Source organism: Pleurodeles waltl, chromosome 4_2 (genome assembly GCF_031143425.1).
Source record: "Pleurodeles waltl isolate 20211129_DDA chromosome 4_2, aPleWal1.hap1.20221129, whole genome shotgun sequence".
NCBI classification, from domain to species: Eukaryota; Metazoa; Chordata; class Amphibia; order Caudata; family Salamandridae; genus Pleurodeles; species Pleurodeles waltl.
Window position 1 is genome coordinate 127,729,759 of NC_090443.1, and position 21,229 is coordinate 127,750,987.

Genomic DNA, 21,229 nt, shown 5'->3' on the forward strand with positions numbered 1-21,229 from the left:
TTTTTCCTTTTTATCTCTAGCTCATTAACCATAGCATATGCTCCTGGGCAGCTTAATAGTCTCTGTAGGCTTATTCCTATGTTACTGAGAAGCAACAAGTCATCTGCGTACAAAATGTTTGACAAAGGGTGCCTGTACAGACTCGGAGCGTGTGATTCCTGCACATCCAATTCTGCAGAAATGTCTGAAATGTATAAATTGACTAACAAAGGTGCAAGTACACAGCCTTGTTTTTGGGCCAGATAATGTTTCCACCTTCCTTGACAGATGTGTGTCATCCTTAATCTTTACTTTGATCCACGTATCTGTATATAATAGTCTGATTGCACTCAGGGAATATGGCGGTACTCCCCATTGCTGTAATTTGGCCACACAGTTGAGTGCTGCCTTAAAATCGACAAAACATATATAGAGGGGTACAAATAAGGCTTTTGCTCTACTACGTATCACACCTAATGCCATTACGTTGGTTAAAGTACCCCGCCCTCTTGTGAAGCCGGTCTGATTAAATGGGAGCCTACCAGAGTCTAGTACCCAGGATTCCAAATAACGTAGGAGTAGGGTGGAAAATACTTTACGGTAGGCCTCTAACAATGCAATCAAACGACAAATGTTTGGAGAGGAAGCCACACACCCTTTATAAATTGGATGGATTAGGGATCCTTTCCAGTTTTCCAGGATTACTCCCTCATCCAGAACCTGCTCAAACATGCCCTCCAAAAAGCCTGCCCACCTCGAGGTTGAATGTTTGATCAGAGTCTGTGGTAGCCCATTTGGGTCTGGGGCACAGTCTGCACGTGAAGTTTTAATAATCTTCCTTACATCATCGGAAGTATACACTTGGGGCACCAAGGAGTCTGATCATCTGCCATTATGAGCTGATCTTGGCCAATTTCATCGTTCATACTTTCTTTAAAGTATAATTTCAGATGCTCAACCCAGTCTGATTCGGTTATGTTTGCACCGTTGGTAGATCTTGGGCCCTTTTCGATATCATTGATTATTTTCCAAAAACTTTTCAAATCATTTGATTTTGAAACACGCAACAGTTTGGCCCACAGCTTCTCCTGCTTCGATTTCCTTTATAGACCCTAACCTCCCTTTTCAATTGACCCCTCTCCTTCTGCAGACTTTTTAATAGATTTTTATTCTCTGCGGTTCTGGTCAGCTACCTAAGGAGCCTGCTTATAGTTGATATTTTTTGGCAGAAAGATCATGGCATTACTATCTTCATACCTTGACCTAGCCTGGCCTCCTTGGTCCCTCTGTTAGCCCTGCAGGGTGAGTATTTGATTGTTAGTCTACTTGCAAAAGCTTCCCGTACTAAAACCCAGTGAGTGTCCCCCCAAGCCATGTCCTCCAGGTTGGTCACTGCTTCTTCTGCCAAATATTTAACCAAACATGCAGTCCATTTCATGCGCTTCAGAATTTCAGTTACGCTCTTGCCCTGGAGGACCTGAGAGGCATTATCTTTATAGGTGAATGTGCCTACCATGACTACCTGAGGATGATGGTCACTCTCCTCCCATTGCAGTATTATAAATTCCTGCACTAATCCATGTAATGGAACCATCCGTAGGTAATTTTGTGCTCTCTGTTTGCAGAGCAATGTTGATGTAAATTGCCAAACCAACCTTCGCCCTAATCAAGTTGTTTCTTCGACAGTTTCCTGAATTCCTTGTACCCAACTAGTGGGATATTGTCTTGTGACCAGGTCTCGTGTAACATAATTTTGTCAAATATTCCCAAAACCTGCAGGATCAGGATCTCCGGCCTTGGGCGAAAACCCATCTATGTTCCACGAGCAGATGGCCAGTCCTTCCCATGCAGAAGCAACAGGAAGTTCCACCACTCAATCTCCACAGTTACCCCTTTGACATACCACTGAAGGCAACCAGCACCAATTACTTTGAGTAGCATGATTTATTATAACTTCCCACTGCTGGGTTCCCCTCAGTTTCTGTTACTCCAATTTTTACTGTATATTGTTTTGTTATGTCTTAAGTGTGGTTTGCAGCAGGAGCACCACCTACTGCACCTCTTAATACCGATGGGGTAATACCAGGTTTTTTGTCTGGCTCCTGTTCATTTCCTAACAGGAGTAACTGTCCCCCTGAGATGCTATTAGTTCGATACCCCATGATTTCAACATTTTTTTTCTCTCCATGATCGAGGCCGCCAGTTTCATGGATGCGAAGGGGACAAGGGTGGGGTCCGAATGCTGCCGCCTTCTTGCTGGTAAAAACGTAATGGCCAGGATATCTTCTGACACAACATGTTCCAGCCCTGGTATGACCTTTATCACTTTTTTCTATACTTGAGCGACTTAAAATATCACGAGGGCCCCTTGCTTTGAATTCTGGGATCCATAATAGCTGCTGGCCCAGGTCATTAGGACACCCGACAACAATCTGCTCATTGTTGCTATTACCAGAGCCAGTCTGATTCTTTCCCAACATTAGAGTTCAATTAACTGACCTTGTTTGCCAATTGGACACCCCTTCATCAAATGGAAAATTCCCAGTTTTAGATGACTGCTGCCATATTCCAGGTGGACTCTGCTCCAATTATAGCATGGTTTGAGTTAGTACTCCCTTTAAATTTCGCTCTTCCCTTTCTGCTTTAGAGCCCCACCTGCAGCTGGTATCATGCCACTCAAATCCAACGCTTGATTTTATGAGGATCGGATTAATGGCAATCGAGGCGTCATCCTTATCTGATGAGCTGCAACCACCCTTCATTAAATTGCCTTATAACTGACTCAGAAGCACCCTCCTTACTTAATTGCTGATGACTTGGAGATACCTTAGACCTGCAATTGAGACTTTTAAGTAATATAACTGGTTCAGTGGCCACTACGTTGTCCTCCAAGGGGGTTTCAACCTCACAGATTTTGCCTACTTGGCAATAGCCGCTTATGAGCCCATTTGTGAGTCCTACATGGCTAGTGCAGATCCTATTCCTCCCCTTTCGTGCACGCTTCCAGTCCCTTTTTTTCAGCTAGACTGGTCCACGTACTTTGTTCTAATTTTGGCATGACATGTACTTGCTCCTTAAAAAAATTGTGACACTCCATTTTTTGTCTGATGGGTCTTTCATCTTTATCCTCTTCCACCTCTGAAACCACATGACAGTTTATTTTTTGGGGGGGTCTCTTTCATCAACCCCCTGCCCTATTGGCAAGCTGCTGTCTGAACACATGCCCAGTGTGGTGGCAGGGGGATTTATAACTTGTGAGTTCCCCCTTATTGAGGCCTTTTTTAATCTCCCCTAAAATTCCTTCCACAGTTACCTGCAACTGTGCTAGTCTATCCACCACCTCCTTACACAAGCAGATCATATAATCCGATGAATGATTTGTCTCTAACCGCGTGATCAGAGAGTTTAATTTCTCAAGCTTCCCGCTAATTCCAGAAACAAAGACTGCCACAGTATTAAGTAGGTCCATTTGAATGTCCATTTTATTTGAGTGGTGCCTAAGGGCCGTCGCTTGCATGGAGTTTAAAATAGCCACCCACATTTTAGCATTGTCGCTCATCATTTGCTTGCCTTTGTTGGCTTCATTTTCCTATCTTGTTAGACTAAGTGTTGACCGCAGGTCATCACATAGATCTTTGGAGGGCTGCTCCTCCACTTCACCATCCCTAAACTCTGAAAATGAGAAATGTTCAGACTGAGAGCCCTCTAGCACCTCTAAAGAATTGTTATTTATTTTATTCGATTGAGCAGCGGTTGAGGCCTACTTGTGCTATATTTTCACGTCCCATATCTCGAGGTCCATGTTTGGTGATCCAGCTACTTTTTTGCGGCTTATGTGAGATGATGATTATTGGTGCCAGAGGGACTAAGGAGGGGGACTCAACTTCATGCTCCTTTTTCTCAAGTCTTTGCATCCTGAGTTCCAACTAATGCACTTGATGTACTTAGTGCACTTGGTGCAACTTGTGCAGATCTACCATCTTGATTGCTTAGTGACTGAAAAAAAATCTGTAATCCTAGATCCTTTTAATATGTTGGTTTGCTCCTGTTGGACGGACAGATCCTTCATTTTTTTCCCTTGACCCCCTCCCTTCCTTGCTGTGATGCACGCCCGGGATTCCGCTGCAAGTTAAATCCACACCTGAGATGTGCTCTGGGCCTGACGTACGATTATCCAAGGAACAGTCCCTTGATTTCATGCCTTTAGTCTGTTGTTTTGCTGCCTTCTCTCCTGTAGCTGACTCAAGCTTGATCTTACTTACAGCTGGAGCTCGGCCCCGTGCCTTCCCAGATCTCATCTCCGGAGGGTTTAAGGATAAAGGGCTGAAGCGGTCAAAAGCAGTATGAGAATGCTATAGAGGGAATGTAGACAACACCGGCTGCAGGTTGTGGTGTTTAGGGCAAACGGCTGGACTGAACGGGGCACAAGTGTGAGCACAGGAAAGCCGCACCCTGCACTAGCCGAACTGCTTCTGCGAAGCTCACAGAGCACACACTCTGCAGCACCCGATTTCGGCTGCCTCGCTCACATCTCACACTTCACGTCTCTCTTCTCGCTTCTCTCGTTTCATGCCTCTGGGCACATCTGGGAGGTTTTTACAAATGGTCCTCATTTGAAATATTGATTCCGCAGGTTATGCCTAATTTCCAAAATAGGGACAGGGCAAACGGTGCAAAGCAATGGGTACTTGAGGGATAAATTGTCCTGGCACTAATGACATGAGCAGTACCATGATGTGGTCTAGCTAACTTTGTGAGTAAGTTTGGGAACACCTCTCTGAGGACAATCATTCTTCTTTGGTTATCTCTCCATTACCCCCAGGTCCCTCCAGTCCTTGTCCCACTCATTAAATATAGAGCTACACCTATTTCCACAACAGAAAAAAGGAACCCAAGGAATGCTGAATCCCCTGACTCCCCCTCCCCCACCCCCAACCAGGAATACATAATAAGTACTTACCCAGCATTACTTCAGTTCTTTTTATTGTCCTACAGCAGAATTGTGCGAGGGGTGGAGGTAGCTGCTCCTGCAGGCTGGGGTGGTTACCTGTTCCCTGTGGCCAATCCTCCAGCTGGGTGTTGAGATCAGGATTCCTGCTTCGCTCCCCCCTGCGGGCTCTTCTCCATCCAAGCTCCCCACTAAGAATCCTCCTTACCTTTTTCGCATGGGGCTTTTGTGGGGAGTCCTGTCCATTTCCAGTCACAGCATTTGACCAATTGCTGGTGTTTCAAAACCAATTCACCAGTTTTTGTTAAAGAAAATTTTCTGACACTGAAATCAAAGTCCAATAGAGTTTATTAACAAAAGAAACATTAAGACTGCTAATTACAGAGTCAACCACTTGAGATTTCCCTGACCACGTGTGAATGGAGCAAGTTCCTTGAGCAGCATCAAAGCACAATTAATACACTGTTTTTTTGCATAGGGTCTGTCACTGGGCAGGTGAAGGGTATAAAGGTTGCTTTGGGTTTTCTTTTTTCTCATTCTAGCTCAAGCTGCTTGGGAAGAGCTTCTTGAGAATCCTGAGTTTTTTTGTGTGTTTTGTAATGACAATCAGTGTGACATCATTACATGAAAAGTGATAGTAAAATGAGCTGATGGGCTTGTTTTACTTTCACTCCATCAGTGTTCAGGAGGCATTATTTTAGGAGAGGATTGTTGGAAAGAGGCAAATCTCCCCTTTCCAATGTTATCTCTGCTGAGTAGATCCATGCTTGGGGCTCGCCACATAGGAGTCATCCCCAAGCAGGGATCAACCCTCTAGACACCAGGGATTTTGGGGAATCAGCCTCTTGGGCAATGGCTTGTGCCCCCTCACACTGCAAACATTTCAGTGTCTTTATGCCCCCCTAGGGGAATAGAGGTGATTACCCCCAATCCGGTCCCAGGGTGGGCAGAAAGCCCATTAAACACCAGGGTTATTGTAAAAAAAGAAGGATGGGGGTTGCCCACCATACCCCCACCCAGAAAGGCCACATACAGTCTTTCTTCCTGCCACTCCCTTCCACCCAAGTGCAAAAAGTCACTAAACACCAGAGGATAAACCCATAAGGGTAGGCCCTACCCACCATAGGCATGGCCATGCCCCCACGCCAAAAAGGGCAGAGACAACCCTCAAGGGGGTTGGAAGGGGTTGTTACACTCCAGTCTGCTCCATCGGGGGAGGTGGGGGTAGAAAGCACACTAGAAGTCAAAGGAAAAATCAAACAAAAAGCATGGAGGTAGGGGCTGCTCATCATCGACATGCCCTGACCCTAAAAGGGCATGGACAGCCCTTCTGTCCCCCTCTTGGGGGCAGATGGCAGTGATTATCACTATCGGCACCCCCAGAGGACAGAAAGCCCATTAAACATAGGGGTGGGGGCTTCCTACCATGGACGTAGCATGCCCCCACCCCAAAAGTGCATAGACCGTCTTTATGTCCCCGAGTGGTGGATACGGGCACATATCCCCAGTCTGCCCCCATAGGGGCATAAAGTGCACTAGCCACACTCTGAGCACTTGAGTATAAGCATTACACCTTTCAAATAGCTAATTTACAAACAATGTGCAAACTGGTCTTAGTTTTCTCTGTTCGGGAGCTGGAACCAGTTCAGACGGTCACTTACTGTTGACAATGTTAACACGAGGAAAAAAAAACTTGGCCAAAGCAGTTTACATGTTCCACTTGTTACGTATCAAAGTGTCTCCTATAGTTAATTGCTTCAGTGACTGGAACCTACAGTAAGAATATTTCACTTAAAATAGAGATTCCAACAGATTCCTGTTCCTGAAGTCTCCAGTGAATCACCTACAAAGCGGCAATTTAGTCGGAATGAAATTGAGCTCATGTGCTTTTTAGTAGTTTATATACATTACCTTGGCCTTGGGTAAAACTGTTTAAGCTGTTTAAATGTAGGACATTTCTGAAATTGGGTAGTACAACATTTGAAAATAGAGCATAAAACCCCTTCCTACATTAATGTGCTCATATTGCATTTATGAGTATATTTTTTTATGTTTTTCATTGCATTTACATACCTTTCCTGCACAATAACTTAATTTGTTCGGGTGGTTCCCAAATTAATACCTACAAACAAATATATTGCTTGAAAATAATCTGGGAAGGCATGTGGGTACAGGTTTGGTTCTTAGTACTAGGTTGCTTTGGGTTTGTGAGGTATATTTTATATATACGTTTTTGTTTATAGATTAAACAATGTATTGCCAGATTAACAAAATCAGAGCTGAAGAGTTGAAAGTTTGTGCCTATTGTTTTATTGTTATGATGTTACATAGAATTCTTAAAGAAATATAGGAGCCCGTCTCGGAACCTGTGAGGGTCACAGATTCCCATGTGTATTCAATGTGAATAAACATTCAGGGAAGTAGAAAAGTCCTTACTCCACATTTTAGCATGTTGAAGTGTAATGCCCAAGTAAATTTACACTTGAATTGTAACCCTTTGTTGCACAGAATTCTCAAAAAACGACTGTGCAGCCATAAGACAGTTTGTTCAAAAGATGGCAGTGGTCTGGCCATACGATCCTCTGTGCCTCTCCGACTGATGTTATGTGGTTGAATGAGTTAGGTATTTTGTAATGGCGGGTTTGTGATTGCTGTTTGACCTTTTATTAGGGTTTATCTTGATGTATGATGGGGGTATGTGTTTATTTGAAGGTGTGTTGGTTTGCCATTTATGCTAGTTGGTGTGTGATAGTGGCTGTGTGGCCGTCTGATCGTGGGTGTGTGGTTGTCTCCTGGTCGGTAAGTGGGTGTATGCTGTAACTCATGGTTGGATGTGTTGGCAGGTGTTTGACATACATTTTATGGTTCCGTTCTCCTATATAATGGTCTGTGTGTAGTGTGATGGCTGGTGTATTGTTGTAAGATGATATGTGCTTGGCGTACAATATCAATTAATCGTTAATTTCTAATGGCGGCTAGGTTTTGTTGACATGGAAAGGGAAAACTGCATGCACCATATGACCCATAACTTTTAACTTTATTTTATTTTTTTACAGTGAATTTCAGGGGGCTTTTATGCATCACGTTCCAAACGTTAGAACATCAATGAAAAAAAGTTAAAGTTTAATTATGGTTCAGCAGCAAACCAAAGTTAGAGGCAAATCAGAAATTCCTTCGCAATGCAAAGTGTGGCTGTACCTTAATTACATTATGGCAACTTCCATTGTCTAAAATATATGTGCATTTTTGATTTGCGTTTACTTTTTAACCCTGTTGAAAGATTTTCAGGAAGTTTGGCATTCCACTAACTTAATAAGCTCAGCTTCAGCATGCCAAATTTCATGAAGATCCATATAGGAGAAAAAGTGGAGGAGCCTTTGTATACCATGACAGGCACATTTCACAGCATTTTCAGGCCTGTGTTCACGAAAAAATAATTGTTAACTAAGTGTGTGTGTGTTTGTGTGTCACCATAGGTAGCATGTGTTACTTGTAGACACCTCTATCCCAGCACCTACACGTGTTTTGAGGGAGCTGGCCTATATTTCTCAACTTCAAAATTACTCCATCTAAGGCATTCATCAGAGTAAATTTCTCTAATCCTGGGGGCAATGTGCTTTCCAAATCTTCTGCGGGTTTACTGAGACAGAAAATTCTGCCATAGTGCCAGAATTGTATATGTGTGTAAATTAATTAACAAGTACAAGGAAATTCACTTTTTTAAATCACACGTGAATTTGCAAATACACTTGGCGGTGTTAATATTCTTATATGTCACTTGAGTGTGTAAATGCCATTGTAAATCTTGTCTGAAAATGATTAATTAAAGAATGTTTGTTTATAAAGATTTTTTGTTTCTATCAGTTACTTTGGGGGTACGGATTTTCATATGATACTTTTTGTACCTGTTTTTCTTATTTATATGAATAAAAAACAACACTGAGATATTGTTGTCACCAGTATGAAGGCTTATAATGTGGAGAAATGTGGTGTAATATGTAAAAGATCTGAACCATACTCACAATTTGGATAGTTAAACAGAGCTTGAAATATGGTTCCACTGTGACTTTTTTGAACATGAGATGATGTAAGCTTTTTATTTTTTTGTTTATTTCCAGAGAGCTTCGGAAATACACTTACAGAAGAAAAACCTGTAGCACAATTTGAAATAAGGAGGAACAATGGCAGACCGGGAACTTCTGCTTTGTTTTCTAAATAAACTTTCCAAAAACCAGTACCACAGCTTGCTCTTCCACCTCACAGACCAAAGCCGTAATCCCCATTTGTCCAGGTTGGAAACAGATGACATCTCTCCGACAGAATTGGTGCAAAAACTGGAGGAGACCTACACAAATGAAGCCCTCAGAATAATAGCAGACATTATGAAGAGAATTAATAGGATGGACTTGTATGAGGAACTGCGTGTAAAACTTGGTGATAGCTGCACTGAACTCTGTGGTAAGATATACTTGTAACAAAATGTTCTTCCTTCACTGCATGGTTTTCAGAAGGACTTCTGACACAGAATATTGTGGAAGATGTTGTTCTGGGAATGTTGTAGTCTTTCGAGACCCAGCAAATTAGGTGATGCTGAAAGGAAATTTTATTAATGTCTTATTGCTATACAGGGAGGGTATCCTTGTCAGAAAACTCAAAGAATAACCGTTGCTTGCTCCACCTCTGAAAAAGCAACCGAGACCCACAATGATACTCAGATAAATACAAGCAGAAATCAATGTGATGCCTGGCTGTATTTATCATTAAAAGCAGAAAAAAGGAGAAAATGGGCTTCTTTTAAGTTACTGGCCTTACTGTCATTCATTAATTCCTGCTGTGCAACAGCACGAGGAGTTAAAACAGTATGAGATTTGCCTAAATAACTGCACATCTCATCAGCTGCTTGTGCTTAAATGCTAATATTTTCATGCAGGTGGACTGTTTTATTATATTTGGTTGTTTTGTGTGCCAAAACCAGTCAGACATTAAAGTATTAGTGCACGTTTATTTGCTAAGTAAATGTTGAAATATACAAGTTCGGACATGTTTTCACAAATCACTAAAGAAATATGGATAAATATCAACAAGATAGCTACAGTAAAATATTGCAAAGATATATATGGGTAAATGCAGATGGAAATGTGAAAATAAATACAATAAAACTGAACTTTCTAGAACAGTAAATGAATGTATCACAGGAGATGAATTGCAGCACTCATAACCTAGTAAAGTCCATAAAATGTTCTAGAAAGTTCAGTCTTTGGTAAGCTTGACACTTGAAATGAATTCCAGTTCAGCAATATTAAATCTGTACGATGCATTTGACATTACTAGCAACACCTTGAAGAATCTCATTAAAGTCCAGGAAACAATCGTGGGTGAATGTACACCCTCCTACCAAACTTCCAAGAGTAGCAGTAGTACGGATGTGGGAAACAGGCATCCAAGGCAACTGGAAGAACAAAGCATGGCTCCAAATTCACCAGGGATTCCAACACTCCAGCAATGTCTTTGGGAGGTGATTTAATTCTCTTTGCTCTCTCCTTTTATACTGAACATTCAAAATTGCCGTCACCATGAAATCTTACAAGATAAGATTTTCCAACACTTGCAGTATTTTATTTCACTGTCAAGCTGTCTTTGTGGCATTCTTGTCCACAGCGAATGCTATTTTGAATGAGGCATTGCTGCAAACTTAATCCTGCAGTGGAAGTGTGTTATGGATTATCCCAGTAAGATTCCATTTTATTCTATTACAGCCTGTAAACCCATCTCTGTTTTTCTCTTTGAACTTGTCAGATTGTGACACTGCCCCATCTTTATGGGTATTCTTTGGTCTTGGTTTCTCAGGGTGTATCTTACGAAGTCTATTAGATAAGTGCCTCCATCTCTGTCACCCCCTCACAGGATCAGGACCAGGACCTCTATAACAAGCTCTCTGAATTATTCTGCAGCAAGATAACCTTGCTCTCCAGTATAGGATCTTTCATAGATTCAATTGCTTAAATCATTCCCCGTCGTCGAATTGGGAGTGCATGGTACCATAATAAAGCAAAATATATATATATATATATATATATATATGGTCGGTGGCATGTGTAGCTGCAGATACACATGCTGTGCATTATCCTGCCATCTAGTGTTGGGCTCGGAGTGTTACAAGTTGTTTTTCTTCGAAGAAGTCTTTTCGAGTCACCAGACCGAGGGACTCCTCCCTTTCGGCTATATTGCGCATGGGCGTCGACTCCATCTTAGATTGTTTTCTTTCCGCCATCGGGTTCGGACGTGTTCCTCTTCGCACCATATTTCGAATCGGGAAAGTTAGCTAAATATCGAAAATTTGACGGTATTGTTCTCGTTCGGTACCGGGTTAGTGTTATTCTATCAGCACCGACAGCAGGAGCGCTCCGGCGGCCCTTCAGGGCTTCCGTTCTTCAGTGGGGCCTGGTCGGCCCGACCACATCCATTGTCGAAGACTAATGGACCGGACCCCCTTCCGCTTCTGTCCGAAGTGCCATTCGAAGTATCCCTATACAGACCAGCACCTGGTCTGTAATCTGTGTTTATCACCAGAACACAGAGAGGATACTTGCGAGGCTTGTCGAGCGTTTCGATCTAAAAAGACCCTACGTGATCGACGAGCGAGAAGACTACAAATGACGTCGACACCGAGAGAGCAACTCGACGTCGGAGAGGAGGAAAGAATTTCCATCCAGGGATCGGACTCAGACGAATCCGAAAGTGACTGAACCTCGATGGTGCAGCGAACAGTGAGTAAACCTGCCCCGTCCAAAACTCACACAAAGATTTTTAAGGCCAAGGGGACGCCACCGCCAGCAGGCCATGGCTTAACCCATTGAAAAGAAGGTGACCATACATCGGCACCGAAAAAGGCGAGAGATTTGCCGAAGACTTCCGACTCCGGTCGAGATTCCGGCACCGAACGATCTCGACACCGAGAGTTCGACTCACCCAAAGTAAGAAAAATAGTATTGGAACCGAAAAAGACATTTCCTGAAACATCGGTACCGAAAAAAGCGGCTTCGTAGCCGAAAAGAAGCTCTTACACAGAAGAGCAAGGACTTTCCAGCCAAATGAAGGAAAGACATAGGTTTGAGCAGGAAATAAGTATGGACGAACCGGACCATACACAAAGGAGGTTGTATATCCAGAAAGAGACTGGAAAAATACAAACTCTCCCTCCAATTAAAATCAAAAGAAAACTGGCATTTCAGGAGACAGAAATCCAGCTGAAGGCGAAGGTGGCTAGAGAAAAATCCCCACCACCAAGGTTTTCACCACAACCTTCCCCACCACACTCACCACAACTGTCTCCAGTGGGAACACTTCCAATGCAGTCACCCGGACTGTTATCCGATACTGATGCATCATATAAGTCCCATGCATCAGGATCATCCTGTGTCATCCCTGTATGTGTATACAGGGATGACACAGGATGATCCTGATGCATGGGACTTATATGATGCACCAGTATCGGATAACAGTCCGGATTGTTACCCAACAAAGCCGTCACCTCCAGAGGACAGTACTGCATATACGCAGGTACTATCCAGGGCAGCTACGTTCCACAACGTAGCAATGCATTTTGAGCCAATAGAGGATGATTTCCTGTTCAACACCTTGGCATCCACCCACGCTTCCTGCCAGAGTCTGCCAATGCTCCCGGGTATGCTCAAACACGCAAAACAAGTATTCCAGGAGCCAGTTAAAGGAAGGGCTATCACGCCTAGGGTGATGAAGAAGTACAAGCCTCCCCAACGGATCCTGTGTTCATAACACAACAACTTACACCGGACTCGGTGGTTGTAGGAGCAGCAAGAAAGAGAGCAAACTCTCAATCGTTAGGAGACGCTCCACCGCCTGACAAGGAGAGTAGAAAGTTTGACGCAGCTGGCAAACGAGTGGCAGCACAGGCACCCAATCAATGGCGTATTGCTAATTCGCAAGCCCTACTTGCTCACTACGACAGGGCACACTAGGACGAGATGCAACACATTATACAACACTTGCCCAAAGAACACCAGAAACGTGCCCAGCAGGTTGTGGAAGAAGGACAGGCAATATCCAACAACCAAATAAGGTCCGCACTAGACTCGGCAGACACAGCAGCACGAAAGGTCAACACTGCGGTAACCATTCGCAGACAAGCATGGTTAAGAAGCTCAAGGATTCAAGCCAGAAATCCAACAAGCGGTGTTAAACATGGCATTTAACCAAGAACAATTGTTTGGGCCGGAAGTGGACACAGCAATTGAAAAGTTAAAAAAAGACACGGGCACGGCCAAAGCCATGGGCGCGCTCTACTCCCCACAAGTCAGAGGCACATTTAGAAAGCCACAATTCAGGGGAGGTTTTCGAATACAAACACCAGAGCCTTCCACCTCTCAAACCAGACCCACCTATCAGGCACAATACCAAAGGGGAGGGTTTCGTGGCTCCTATAGAGAGGACAACTCCCAAGAGGAAGGGGAAAGTTCCAGACACCCAAAACAAGCCAGACCAAACAGTGACTTCAATGTCACAAAACCCCAACACTTATCACCAGGGGGGGGGAGACTGACCGCATACTATCAAAACTGGACACACATTACCACAGACGCATGGGTCCTAGCCATTATCCAACATGGTTAGTACATAGAATTCACAAATTTCCCGCCAGATGTGCCACCAAGAACACACAATCTGTCCAAACAACACTTAGACCTATTACAAATAGAAGTACAAGCACTATTACAAAAACAAGCAATAGAGCTAGTACCCAACCATCAGAAAGGAACAGGCGTCTACTCACTATATTTCCTAATTCCAAAAAAGGACAAAACGTTAAGACCTATCTTAGATCTCAGAACACTGAATCTCTTCATCAAATCAGACCACTTACACATGGTAACACTTCAAGACGTGGTTCCCTTACTAAAAAAGGAGGACTACATGTCAACATTGGATCTCAAGGATGCGTACTTTCACATACCCATCCATCCTTCTCACAGAAAATACTTAAGGTTTGTAATACACGGCGTACACTATCAATTCAAAGTGTTACCGTTCGGGATAACAACGGCCCCAAGGGTATTCACAAAATGCCTAGCAGTAGTTGCCACTCACATAAGGAGACAACACATGCACGTATTCACATATTTAGACGACTAGCTAATAAAAACCAACAGTCAACAGCAGTGTCTTCTTCACACGCAATATGTCATAGAAACTCTACACAGACTAGGGTTCTCTATAAATTACCAGAAGTCACATCTGCAGCCATCCCAAATACAACAATACTTGGGAGAAACACTCAACACACAAAAGCCAATTGCCACTCCAAGCCCACAAAGGGTCCAAGCGTTCCAAAATATAACATCAAGCATACAGTCAAACCAACACTACCCAATAAGGTTTGGAATGAAACTTCTAGGCATGATGTCTTCATGCATAGCCATTGTCCCAAATGCAAGATTACACATGCAGCCCTTACAACAGTGCCTAGCAAAACAATGGACACAAGCACAGGGTCAACTTCAAGATCTAGTGTTGATAGACCGCCAAACACACTTCTTGCTTCAATGGTGGAACCCTATAAATTTAAACAAAGGGCAGCCATTCCAAGACCCAGTGCCTCAAGCTGTTTTCACAACAGATGCTTCCATGATAGGGTGGGGAGCACACCTCAACAAGCACAGCATACAGGGTCAATGGGACAATCACCAAAAACAACTTCACATAAATCATTTGGAACTGCTAGCAGTGTTTCTAGCATTAAAAGCATTTCAACCACTGGTAGCCCGCAAACACATTCTTGTCAAAACAGACAACATGACAACAATGTATTATCTCAACAAACAAGGGGGGACACACTCGTCAAAACTGTGTCTCTTAGCACAAAAGATTTGGCATTGGGCAATTCACAATCACATTTGCCTGATAGCACAATACATACCAGGCATTCAGAACCAGTTAGCCGACAATCTCAGTCGGGTCACCAGCAAACTCACGAATGGGAAATTCATCCCCAGATCCTACAGGATCACTTCCTCCGCTGGGGAACACCAAACATAGACCTATTCGCAACAAAAGAAAACGCAAAATGCCAAAACTTTGCGTCCAGGTACCCACACCCTCAATCCAAGGGCAATGCACTATGGATCAGTAGGTCAGGGATATTTGCTTACGCTTTTCCCCCTCTCCCACTCATTCCTTATCTGGTCAACAAACTAAGTCAAAACAAACTCAAACTAATACTCAGCACCAACCTGGGCTCGCCAACCGTGGTACACAACAGTGTTGGACTTATCAGTAGTACCTCACATCAAATTACCAAACATACCAGATCTGTTAACACAACACAAACAACAGATCAGACACCCCAATCCAGCATCGCTCAATCTAGCAATCTGGCTCCTGAAGTCTTATAATTTGGACATTTAAACCTTACACAAGAGTGTATGGAGGTCATTAAACAAGCTAGAAAACCTACAACAAGACATTGTTACGCAAACAAATGTAAAAGATTTGTTTGCTACTGCCACACTAATCACATTCAACCACTACATGCCTCCACAAAGGACATTGTAAGCTACTTATTACACTTACAAAAGTCTCATCTTGCATTCTCTTCCATTAAAATACATCTCACTGCAATATCTGCCTATCTGCAGATTACACATACAACATCGCTTTTTAGAATCCCAGTCATTAAAGCATTTATGGAGGGACTAAAAAGAACCATACTCCCAAGGATACCACCTGTGCATTCGTGGAAGCTTAATATTGTATTAACACGACTCATGGGACCACCATTCGAACCCATGCACTCTTGTGAAATACAATACTTAACTTGGAAAGTAGCCTTTCTAAAAGCTATCCCATCACTTAGAAGAGTAAGTGAGATACAAGCATTTACTATTCAAGAACCCTTTATACAAATACATAAACATAAAGTGGTTCTCCGTACAAATCCAATTTCTTAACAAAGGTCATATCGCCATTCCACCTAAACCAAACTGTGGAACTCCCAGTCTTCTTTCCGCAACCAGACTCAGTAGCCGAAAGAGCCTTGCATACATTAGACATAAAAAGAGCACTAATGTATTACATTGACAGAACAAAACATTTTCGTAAAACAATTGTTTGTAGCCTTCCAAAAACCTCATGCAGGTAATCCTATATCCAAACAAGGCATCGCCAGATGGATAGTTAAATGTATTAAAACTTGCCATATTAAAGCAAAAAGAGATCTACCTATTACACCAAGAGCGCATTCCACTAGGAAAAAAGGCGCCACAATGGCTTTTCTTGGGAATATACCTATGACAGAAATGTGTAAGGCAGCCACCTGGTCTACGCCTCAAACATTCACGAAGCATTACTGTATAGTTGTGCTAACAACACAACAAGCCACAGTAGGACAGGCTGTATTAAGAACATTATTTCAGACAACTTCAACTCCTATAGGCTAAACCACCGCTTTTTGGGGAGATTACTGCTTATTAGTCTATGCACAGCATGTGTACCTGCAGCTACGCATGCCACCGAACGGAAAATGTCACTTACCCAGTGTACATCTGTTCGTGGAATGAGACGCTGCAGATTCACATGCGCCCTCCCACCTCCCCCTGTAGCCTCCAGCCTGTAGCCGTTATTAGTTGAATGAAAATTTTAAATTTGTAAATAAATATTCTTTTGATACACATTATGTACATACATACCTACTCCATTGCATAGGCACATCTAGTATACTCACAACTCCTACCTCACCCTCTGCGGGGAAAACAATCTAAGATGGAGTTGACGCTCATGCGCAATGGAGCCGAAAGGTAGGAGTCCCTCGGTCTTGTGACTCGAAAAGACTTCTTCGAAGAAAAGCAACTTGTAACAATCCGAGCCCAACACTAGATGGCAGGATAATGCACAGCATGTGAATCTGCAGCGTCTCATGCCACGAACAGATGTACACTGGGTAAGTGACATTTTCCATATATATATATATATATATATATATATATATATATATATATGTAACCATCATAGGCTATAATGGAAATGAAAAAATCAGTTTAATAGCCTATTTATGTCCTTTTTTTAAAAAAAGGACTAAACTTGAACTGTAACCAATCAGGTGACAGTACCCTCTAGAACACTTCCAACAGATGCTGATTCCCTCAGATGTTCTACTGCACATCATGTGATGAGAGCCCCCTTGAGCTCTGCTCATACTACTTGTTCCCTCACAACTTTTTTTAAGGAATTAAGGGCCAGATGTAGCAAGTCGGCAATTTGCGACTTGCAAATTGCAAGTCCCTGCAACTCGCAATTTGCAAGTCGCAAATTGCTATGCAGTACGGTGTCTCAGACACCGACTGCGACTCGCAATGGGGTCGCAATGACCCACCTCATGAATATTCATGAGGTGGGTCGCAAATTGCGGCCCCATTGCGAGTATAGGCACTCGCAAACATGGAGGCCTGCTGTCGTCAGCAGACCTCCATGTTTGCGACCTGCTTTTCAATAAAGCAGTTTTTTTTTTTGAAGTGTAGCCCGTTTTCCTAACAGGAAAACGAGCTGCACTTCAAAAAAACCGAAACCTTTAGTTTCGGTTTTTTTTCAGGGCAGGGAGTGGTCCCTTGGACCACTCCCTGCCCTGAAAAAATATTTTGGGGTCCAGTCACAAACTGGAAGGGGTCCCATGGGGACCCCTTCCAATTTGCGATTGGGTTACCATCCACTTGAAGTGGATGGTAACTGCGATGCCATTTGCGACCACATATGCGGTCGCAAATGGTATTGCATCCCAATGCGACTCGCAAATAGGAAGGGAACACCCCTTCCTATTTGCAAGTCTGAAATGCATTTTGCGAGTCGGTAACGACTCGCAAAATGCATTTCTGCATTGGGATACGCGTTTAGCGAGTCGCAAACGGCAAATTTTGCCGTTTGCGACTCGCTAAACGTTTGCTACATCTGGCCCTAAGTTCCTGGATATCTTCATTGTATCTTCCTACTGTTTTCTGACTGGACACTACGTCTCAAATCACTAAAAAAGTACTTTTCAGAGCCAGTGGCACCTGTGGCAAGAAAAGACTCCATTCAGAGGACGCACCACAAGGAATTTGCCTCCATCCAGAGCATACGGTGAGAGACTGTAAAATCTGTCGCACCTTTTCTCAGAAAACTCAAAAGGACAGGGAAGGTAGAATTTTACTGTGGTTACAAAAGATAAAAACCAGAGAGTGCCCTTTATCTGAGGAGGAGAGTTATGACTCTTCACAGACATCATCTGCCCTTAAAAGACCTAAAGCTGGGGAAAAAATACCTCAGAACCACCTGAAATGGTCATTAAGAAATTAAAGCATGCTGAGATTGGACAGGAAAATAAGCAGGAGGACCTTTCTTCATTCTCCAAAAAATATAAAACTGCCTCACAAAAGACTCTCTCTGCCCTTACTACTCCTTCCCTGAAAGAAGCACTTCCAAAGCGTGCTTCTCAGTCTGCGCCATCGATGACAAAATCCAAGAAAAATGTACACTCGTCAACAACTCGCTCGTCAACCACCGCATCTACGATAACAATGTCAGCCTTTACCACTGCAGTGTCTAATGATCCTGAAACGCCAATTGACGGAGACACCGTTGACAACATCCTTTCTCAACTTACTGTCAACGACGAAGATCCTGTTGACGTCACAAGACTCGCCAGGGACGGACTTGTCAATGACACCGGCGACAAAGGTCTTGTCGACGATGATACCATCGACAATAACCAGCCCCCGTCGATGATGACTTCACTGATGCAACTGTCGATGACACTGCTGTCGATGACACAACCGACGACAACCTTGCCGTCGACAACACAACTGACCACTACCTTACCGTTAATGAAGAAACCTCCAGCGATGGAACACTCAGAACCAAAAGCAAAACAATCTACAAAGACATTTCCACTGCTGTCCTTAATCTCTTTAAAGGGAAAGTCATCGTCGTCTACCATCTTACCAATTCACACCTCCCCAAGTAATGTGTTGCCTTACCCACCGGCACACCTCTTGGATGATGGTGAGAACTCTGACAATGAAGATCCTTTTGGGATAGCTAGTAGCCCATCCCACATACGGGTCAAATGCCAATTTTTCGGATATGACGAAGAAGAAGAAGATCAGGAAGGTGACAACTCTGCTAGAGAGCACACAGAGCCATTCCATCAGGAATATTTGATGCCGGGCCAACAGGACTCATCTATTCCTATGTCTATGTCCCTTGTAATTAATTTGCAGGGTATGCTACGCAACTTTTACCTGCAGCAGTGATTGTAGCAAATACTACCCCTCTACCAGGAATAGCAGGCGATTAAGCTCAAACCCCTGCTAACGATGCTCCATCTACTGAGGATGATAGTTAAGAAGGAGAAATAAGAGATGTAACAACAGTACCAGATGAGTGGGACGACTACCTTATCCCACCCCATCTTCACCACTAACAGCACCATTAAATTCTCCACAGCAAGACGTTGGTGGCTTCAATACCTTCATGGAAAGCCAAACCTTTTGAAATGCCACTGCCTACAAAGGAAATAGACTGTTTTCTGTACGATTTCAAAGATCCTGTTAAGAAATCGGTCAGAGCTATCCCAGTCATTGATTTTATTTGGCAGAAAGGTCTGAAAGTCATGGAAAACCCATCTACAGTATCCCTTGCCTTACTGGACAACCAAAGCAAGACTCTGTAGTATCACAGGTAGCGCAACTTTGCTATAACAACACCTTCACACCTATTTCCTCTCCTCTGGACAAGGGTGGCTGTCACCTTGATGACATCGGCAAGAGTTTCTCCACCATGGAGGCCATAGCAGTAAATGATTAGTTTAGAGGCAGTTAATAACCCTACATACCGTATCAGTCAGGTCAGACACAATACGCCCCACAATATGTTCAGCAGCAGCCATACAGACAACCACCAGCGGCTGTTTATAAGCACTCTCCCAGAGGAAAGTTTCCTGTCTGAGGCAGGGATACAAGAAAACAATTACCACTTTGTGATACTGACTACCTCATCCTCTCTGTCATCCTGGATTGGAAGTCGTATAACACACCATTTTCATCAATGGTCCACAATAACATCAGACAGGTGGGTTCTAGATGTCATCTCCAGGTGACTTTCCCAAGATTTTCTCCAAAAAACCCCAAACACCACCTCGATTAAAACAGCTCATCAAGGAGCTATCCAACATGATGTGAAAAAGAGCAATAGAACTAGTTCTGAAAACTCAAAGTGGAATAGGGTTCTTCTCCCTCTCTTTTTTGATCAGTAAACCCTCAATGGATTGGCGTCCTATTCTCGACCTTCGAAGATTGAACAAATTTCTAAAGAAACAGTTTTTTCGCATGGTGACCATTCAAAATATACTACAACTCTTGAACAGGGTAGATCGTATGACTTCACCCGATCTCCAGGACGCATACTTTCATATCCCAATACACACAAAACATCGCAATTTCCTCCGCTTCCAGGTAGCCGGTATCCATTTACAATTCAGGGTACTACCATTCAGACTAAAATCAGCCCCCAGAATGTTTACCAAGATGCTGGCCCCGGTAGTAGCTCACCTCAGACAACAAGGGATCTAAGTGTCCCATACTTCGACGATTGGTTCATAAAAGCTTCTACATCTCATCAAACAACAACAGCCACAGCTGTCTGCCTCTCGTTGTGCAACAAACTGGCTCTAACTATCAACTACCAGAACTCTCACTTAGAACCAACAGCAAGGTTAACATTCTTGGGGGTTATTCTGGACACGGAAAAAAACAAGGCTTTTCCCTCCAAAGACAGGCAAAGGAACATTCAACAACTAGCTCAGAGGCTATCTACAAAAAGGTCTGTTTCTGTTCGGATATACAAATCATTGATGGGAATGATCTTGTCTTGTATCCCTCTAGTCCCAAATTGTCAATTACATCTGCGTCCACTTCAAGAAGAACTGGACAAGCAATGGCTCCAGACACAGGGTTCCTTCGAAGACCTCATTCAGATAACACCAACAATGAAAACAGCCATGTATTGGTGGACACAACCTTCAAATCTATCCAAAGTGTTTGGGTATGAACAACAAACTCCCAGCTTTATCATAACAACAGATGCTTCACTAGAAGTTTGGGTTGCCCACCTTCAAGACCTACAGATCAGCGGCAAGTGGAGCTCAGAAGAAACAAAGCTTCACATCAATCAGCTGGAGCTCAGGGCAATCACCTTAGCACTGAAGGCTTTTCTCCCCAAGATAACACAATCATCGGTCCT

At 43.3% G+C, this 21,229-nt stretch overlaps 1 protein-coding gene across 3 annotated transcripts in view; it reads left to right on the forward strand.

The window, feature by feature from the left end:
* LOC138292373 (FAS-associated death domain protein-like) overlaps positions 1-21,229 on the forward strand; it is a 141,911-nt gene that overhangs the window by 64,062 nt on the left and 56,620 nt on the right. For all 3 annotated transcript variants that reach the window (XM_069230937.1, XM_069230939.1, XM_069230938.1), the window contains one exon: positions 9,046-9,385. In XM_069230937.1, coding sequence (XP_069087038.1) covers positions 9,109-9,385 — 277 coding nt within the window. In that variant the 5' untranslated portion in view covers positions 9,046-9,108. The remainder of the gene's footprint in view (positions 1-9,045; positions 9,386-21,229) is intronic.